At 40.2% G+C, this 7,968-nt stretch overlaps 1 protein-coding gene across 1 annotated transcript; it reads left to right on the top strand.

Moving 5' to 3' along the window:
- Nucleotides 1-498: 498 nt before the first annotated feature.
- LOC143988407 (olfactory receptor 5V1-like) lies at nt 499-2,446 on the top strand. Its single transcript, XM_077487967.1, has one exon. The coding sequence runs from the start codon at nt 499-501 to the stop codon at nt 1,450-1,452; it is 954 nt and encodes a 317-aa protein (XP_077344093.1). The 3' UTR covers nt 1,453-2,446.
- The last annotated feature ends 5,522 nt before the right edge of the window (nt 2,447-7,968 follow it).

Genomic DNA, 7,968 nt, shown 5'->3' on the forward strand with positions numbered 1-7,968 from the left:
CCTTGGCTGAAAAGGATAGGAGGTTTTAGTTCTGCTTTAAGGTAAGTAAAAAAGGGCAGTGATCATATAAAGGTGGGTGGGTGGAAGTGAAGATTGTCTAAGAGTGGGGCTTTAAATCCACCTCACCATAGCCTACAGGCATACCCCACTTTTAAGTACACAATGGAGTTTATTTCCTAAAGTTGGAAAGTGCAAATGAAGGCTCATGTCTGCATAAAAACCAATGAGCTTTGAACCCCAGCTTGCTCAATTAAGCTTTGGTAATAAAACCTGGAAGCTTGTTGGTTTCTATGCAGAAGTGAGCCTGATTTTGCACTTTACAGCTTTAGTAAATAAACCCCATTGTGTACTTAAAAGTGGGGTATGCCTGTATATGGTTATACATATTTAGACTATCAAGATAAAAGGATAAGTATACTATTATTCTCGAAAAAAAATCTGGATGGGAGATGTACCATGTAATAATAATCCAATACTCTCTATTTTCTAGACTAAGAAATGTGTGGACACAATCAGACAGTCTTTAGTGAATTTATAATGCTTGGTTTTAAAGGTATTTACAGCATCAAGATCCCGGTGTTTGTGGGCTTCCTGCTTACTTATTTTGTGATTTTGATAGGTAATCTTTTAATTATTGTCTTAGTATCCGTTTGTTACCACCTTAACGTCCCTATGTATATATTCCTGAAGAACTTGGCTTTGGCAGATATTATTTTCACCACTAACATTATGCCGAACATGCTCTACATCATATTGAAAGAAGGTGGCAATGTATCTCCCATTGGCTGTCTCATTCAGTACTATGTTTTCTGTGGATCTACCTATGCGCAGTCTTTGATTCTCAGTGCTATGGCTTTTGACCGATACTTAGCCATTTGTCACCCACTGCGTTATTCTTCAGTTATGGATCATAAACTCTGCCATCACCTACTTACTTGGCCTTGGGTTATTGGGTTTGTTTTAATGTTGGTGGAAATGGTTTCTTTGTTCCAGCTGAAGTTCTGTGGCCCAAATGTCATTGAACATTTTTTCTGCGATTTTGTTCCTATTCTAGATATCTCTTCTTCTGATACCTCCTTGGTGAGGACTGAAGATTTTGTGTTCTCCATTATGCTTGTATTTGTGCCATTTATATTTGTCGTGCTGACTTATCACTGTGTTTTCGTATCCATCCTCAGGATCTCTTCCATGGCAGGTAAGTGGAAAGCCTTCTCCACTTGCAGCGCTCACCTTGCTATCATCTTCATATTTTATGGCACGCAAATCACTATATACATGTTTCCAGTTGGTGGGACCTCATATCATGAAAACACTTTGAAGTCTTTGCTATATACTGTATTTACACCATTTATCAACCCCATCCTTTATAGCATGAGAAACACAGAGATCAGAAAAGGCTTGAAACTAATTTTTTGTAGAAGAAATGCAAAAACTCATCCTGTCCATGGATAATTATAGTTGTAGCACAGGCTTAGTATTGCCTCTGTAATATATGCAGAATATTGCTCTCTGAAACATTGCATTGCATTTTCTGGCTAAACTGATAGCTGCAGGATTGAAGGCAGATTGGGTCCTGCTGTAACTAAGAAAGAAGCCCACCCCTAACAACAAAAACAATGAAAGACAGGATTGGATAGCTACTCAGGAGAGCTGTGATTGGGGGAGAGAGAGGAGGACACAGGAGGAGAGACAGACTGGCATGGTGGCAGGCAGACAGAAGAAAGTATACCATGTGTTTAACTCTTGAACACTTCCAGAGCCTGTGACTCTCCTAATGGAAGGTGCACACTTGAGAGGGGAGTTTGCAGTGTGTTATTCTGCCTGATTACTGAAGATGTGCTAACAGTGCAGAAAAATCTAGAGACCAGTTTCAGTGCTGCAGCAATCATCATGATTATCCTGTTTGGAGGTTTCTGTGGCCTGTGTTGCTCCCATCACCATCCAGTCAACTGAGACAGCAATCAATCTACCAATTGCTGGAAGGAAGATATATCAAGTGCATCTAATGGTGAGAGATCTTCTGCCATCCTTGTGTATGTGGATCTAGCTGCTAGGTCCTATTTACTGTTAATGCAGCTTTATCTGAAGGTGGATCTCCACATCTGTTAATCTTTGTGACACTTTGTGAAGATATCCTTTTCCATTCTGTGGATTACAAATTTACTTCACAAAAGTCTGAGTACTCAAACACAGGATTTAAAAAAGGCCCCAACGCTGGCAGACTCTGTGTGTGTTTGTGTGAATAGAATTCCCACTGGGCAGTGGTTAGCTAGAACCTACAAGACCTAGGTAGGATCTTATAGTCAGTAATATCACTTTTGGGAAATTGTTGTACATTATTCTTTGTATTGTATTGTACAGTTTGTTCACTGCTTGTTCAGTGCATTTCAGGCAAGGCCTCCCACTGGGGGTTAAAGTGAATGAACACAAATCCTGTTTTCCTTTACTGAGAAGTTGTAGTATATTATTGCACTTAATATTTGTATTCTGTTAATCAGTTTATCTCTTTTCAGGGCTTTTTGCTAGTTCTAATAAAACCCAGCTAAAAGTTTAAACAGTGTTTTGGTGTTACTGAGATCCTAGGGAGGGTGAGTCATCACTGGTGTGGGACAGAAGACCTGTATATTACAGTGGCCCTTGCGGGGGTGGCGCTATATAGTTTTGTGCAAATAATTCATATTATGCTTCTAGTATACAATCAAATTCTCAGTGAATGGAAGATACTTTCTATATTCATAAAATGGTATTACATGGAGCTAAATGGTCCTAATATAAAACTAAGCCTTAAACACAAATACATAGAAGGCAGAAAAATACAGGACTTAAAAATAGAGAATTGAATTTTTTTCAAATATACTTTATTTATAACTATAAAAGCATTACCATAAAAATTCTTTGTTGTATTTCTAATTAACCACTTGCTTACTGGGCACTTAAACCCCCCTCCTATCCAGACCAAGTTTCAGCTTTCAGCGCTTTCGCATTTTGAATGACAGTTGTGCGGTCATACAACACTGTACCCAAATTAAATTTTTATAATTTTTCCCCCCCAAATAGAGCTTTCTTTTGGTGGTATTTGATCACCTGTGTGTTTTTTTATTTTATTAAAAAGACCGAATTAAAAAAAAAAAAAATTTGTTTTAAAATTTTAACGGGTAATTTTTGTCTGTCATTGATGTACGCTAATGAGGCGGCACTGATGGGCACTGATAGGTGGCACTGATGGGTGGCAGTGATGGGCACTGATGGGTGCCAGTGATGGGCACTGGTCGATTACACTGATAGGCAGCACTTCTAGGTGGCACTAATTGGCACCACTGGTGGGCATTTATAGGTGGCACTTGTGGGCATCGATAGGTGGCACTTGTGGGCATTAATAGGTTGCACTTGTTAGCATTGATAGGTGGCACTTGCGGGTACTGTTGGTCGGTATAAATGAGGCAAAATTGCCTCTTCCTCTTAGGGACAGATGTCCCTTTAAGATTTACGCTTTTTTTTCTCCTCCGCTGTCAGCGTGAGGAGAAAAAAAAATGATCACTGAGCTTTTGTTTATATAACCTGATCAGCTGTCATTGGCTGACAGCTGATCACATGGTAAGGGGCCGGGACCGCACAGGGGAGGCTGTCATATGACGGCCTCCCAGAAATTCACATCTGCGCTGTGACCATCATTCGGCCATAGCGCTGATGTCAGGTAGTTAAATTCATGTACAGATACAGACACTACCGCTCTACATGTTTTGCTTCAAATGAGCTTCTTCAGGAGTTCTATAGTGTTGTATGAATTGGTTACTAGAAAATAAATAACAGAGAAAACAACAAAATAGAAATGATCACATAAAGTTTTAGACAGAACTATTGCATCTATCAAAACATAGGTATACAAAAGTACACTTCTCTTTGATTTTGCATGCTACTTTGCAATAAATAGATATTATCAATGTTATTAAATATAGTGCAAATTGAGACACACATGGACCTACCAGGTACAGATGAATCAGGATAAATCACAATGCAGTGAACTTCTACATGTTCCAGAAAGATACCTCCTCAGTCATGGGATATAAAGTGATCACAGAGGGGAGATATAGATAATTAACCTTTATTGTCCCATAGGAGGAAGTATAAATATAAATATATATTAGAAGGCCAGTATGGTGGCCTGAATTTATGGGATTTATCGTATTTAATCAGCCTGTTCGCCTGTGGTCTTTGTCGGTTTCCTGTGTGCGATATCTGTTACGTCAGAGATCTAGGACTGACTATTCGAGACTAAGCGTTTGTGAGTGCCCGTGTTTGTGAGTTCCCATATTCATTAGTCCTGTCTTCGTGAGTTTGTTCGTCGCTGAGGACGTCTTATGACGAAAAGCGTATGACGCAATCACGCACGCCACTTCCGCATTGTCAGCTGTAGTAGGTGGAACCAGGGGCGGACTGACCATTCAACCACTCGGGCACTGCCCGAGGGCCCCAGGCCAGTAGCGGGCCCCATCAGGGTTGCCAGCCTCAGTAAAACCCTACTATAATCCAGAGATTATAGCTGCCCCTCCTCTCCAGTACTTTCTCAGCCAATAGAAACATGTCTGGGTATACTGTGTGATTGCATGCTGTGTAGCCCCATAATTTCTGATTACCTGGGGGCCCCATAATCTCCTATTGCCCGGGGGCCCCATGAGTTGTCAGTCCGCTCCTGGGTGGAACGCAGGGAGGACCGCACGCTAGGCACGGCTGCCTTCGTACCTGTCCTCGTGATGAGGTTGGAGACTGTTAGCCTCCACACGGTTGGCCTATTTTCCCCGTGTGAGGACCGACGGCGGAGCTGTTTCTCTCCCTCCAGCCTGCAGCTCCTCGGACACAGTGGACTGTACATTTGGGGACCAGACAGACGTATTGAACCCCCGCTGTCCACCCTGCTTACTACCATATACATAAATTTTTTGAGTTAGCACCTTAGTGAGCACTATACCAGGACTCATGAGAGGGTTTCCGGTAGTGAAGAGGTGCATATACTTATACCCTGCGCATATATAAAGTTTTTTATATATACAGACTACTATTTTTTATCTATTTTTGATTTTGATCTTTATTCTTATCTAATTTATTTTTCAACATTACTATTTATATATTTTTGGTTTTATTTAATTTTTGATTTTTTAAATTAATTTGTATCTCCTGGTACTGATTACTTGCCTTCTATGCTTAACTGAGGTGTCGCACTATTTACCCCTCAAGGGTTTTCCTGTAGATTTTCCTGTGAATTTTTTATATTTTTCTGTCAACATATTTTTTTGTCAATATATTTTTTGTAAAACACATCTTATGCCTGGATATTGATGTGTGAATAAAGTTTATGTTTTTTAAACAATTTACACTCTCGTTGGAATTACTACACTATGAAACCCTCCCCCCTTCTTTTTCCTTGAGGAAACTTTGAACATCAACACCAGCTTTACCTGTCCATCAGGAAGTGAGTGGACTACAACCTCTGGAAAAAAATTCTTTCATCAGCGTATCAACGCCTGCTGTGTGATATCTACGGGCCTGACTGCCCTTCGTGAGCTCATAGCTCTGGTGAGTGGGGAGCTAAAGGGGGTGAGCACGGAAGTCACCTGAATTTTTTTGTTTCCGGGCACTTGTCACTTTCATCTATTGCACTCTCCTGAAGAATTTGTGGACTATTATTTATAAAACTTTTCTTTAATTTTTTAATAATAACTTTTATTCACCTTTTGGACTGCACTGCCTATATTATTGCCAATTTTTGGGTTTACATGAACTATTGCTGAGTTTTATATGAATTATGCATTTTTTTGAACTGTATATCACATTTATCTAATATTCCTTATTTACTTATATATATTTTTCCCTTTTCACAGTTTGCACATTTTTACATTTTTTATTCATATCATTTTTTTCATACATTCACTTGAGGGCATATTGGACTGTGTCTCACTGTATGTCTTTTGGATTTTTATTATTTTTTATTATTTTATTTTTTAGCTCCAATTAACTTTAATGTGGTAATCCTATTACACACTTACTTATATAGTGCATCACTATCGCACTATTTATCATTTTTGCACGATATGCATTTAATTGTATGTTATGTACCATACTAATAACTCTTGATGTTCACGCATGCGTTTAGTTCTGTGTATGCTTAGCTAAGACTTATGTACGCATAGCCAACTACCTGTGGCACCTTATTGGTTGATCACAGGGACGGGAGCACATTATTGGTGTTTTTTTCCTTTCAGTAGTAGAAGTCAGCTTGAGAGTTGATTTATATATACCTCCCTTCTCCTCCTTTGCCATTTATTTATATACATACCTCTCTGCACAGGTTTTTACCTACCTGATACCTATTGTGGTTTTTTGAAGGCTAGTGGTGGGCGTGTACTTGCAGTTTATATACACACTCCATTGGAGCCAATTTACAGTGGCGCCGAACCCCTTATAAAAACTAAAAACCTTCTGATACTGGTTGCACCCCTCTGGGACTGCGACTTTTAGGGGTGGCGACATTGGTTGTGTGTCCTTCTATTTGTGCCTGAACCTCATTATAGCCTCCGCAGCGCGGCCTGGGATCTGTAAGATCCGAGCACTTTTCTACTACTTTGTGAGTTTGTGTTTCAAGTTCTGTGGTCGTGAGTTCCGTGTCCGTGAGTTTCCACGTTCGTGAGTTGTCGTCTTTCAAGATTTGTAGCACTCGTTACCGAGTCGCAGTTTTCGTACAACGTATTTGCTTCGGCTGTCGCAGGTAGGGCTTCGGCTCCCATTTTTTCATTTCACGCACTGTAATTGCCATGTCACTAAACTGTGACATCCAAAACTCACAAATTAGTCACAAACTTTTCGTAATCGTAACGTGTACTTCTCACCCGCACGTGTTTGCAACCAAACACCGTTTGTTACCATGCGTCACAAGACGGCTCGTAGTCACTCGCTTGTGACACACCGGTCGATGCCACATCAGGCATTTATTTCGCAAACATTTCATTCATTTCAAATCTTTCCGAATAGTTCCTAATCATTCCTAACCATTTCAAATTATTTCTAATCATCTCTAACCATTTCTAACCATTTCCAACCATTTCAAATCATTTCTAATCGTTTCTAATCAGTTCTAACCATTTCGAATAAATTCTAAACATTTCAAATCATTTCATTCATTTCTGTCACATACTGCACTCTGATTCGAATCCAGTCGCATCTTTGATGCACCGAATCGTTCCGGTGTGCCCCAGTGGATCTCGGCCTCATTTCAGTACATGCTCCAGAGACGGATTCATTTGTCACTCGTGCATTCGGTCATTGATTCTTGTCTTTGTCATGGCATATCATTTCTTGTCACTTATTACACTCCAATACGAATCTAGTCGCATGTAAAGATGCACCGATTCGCTCTGGTGTGCTCAGATGTTTTTGGCCTAATTTCAGTAAATGCTCCAGAGATGGATTCATTTGTCAGTCATGGGTCCAGTTACTGATTCTTGTCTCTGTCATGGCATGTCATTTCTTGTCACATATTACGCTCCGATATGAATCCAGTCACATCTAAAGATGCACCGGTGCCCAGATGTTTTCGGCCTCATTTCACTACATGCTCCAGAGACGGATTCATTTGTCAGTCATGGGTTCAGTTACTGATTCCTGTCTCTGTCATGGCATATCATTTCTTGTCCCGTATTACGCTCTGATACGAATCCACTCGCATCTAAAGATGCTCCGATTCGCTCCGGTGTGCCCAAATGTTTTCGGCCTCATTTCAGTACATGCTCCAGAGACGGATTCACTTGTCAGTTGTGGGCTCGGTTACTGATTCTTGTCTCTGTCATGGCATATCATTTATTGTCATGTATCAATTTTGGGCTGGTGGCATCACTCAGAACCAAAAATGTTCTTCCAACATATCAGCAGAGGAGGAAGAGGATAGACAATCAACATAACAGGACAGTCACTCAGCAT

The sequence above is a fragment of the Lithobates pipiens genome, unplaced genomic scaffold (genome assembly GCF_037356315.1).
Source record: "Lithobates pipiens isolate NorthernLeopardFrog02 unplaced genomic scaffold, aLitPip1_a1.2 Scaffold_1, whole genome shotgun sequence".
Taxonomy (NCBI): domain Eukaryota; kingdom Metazoa; phylum Chordata; class Amphibia; order Anura; family Ranidae; genus Lithobates; species Lithobates pipiens.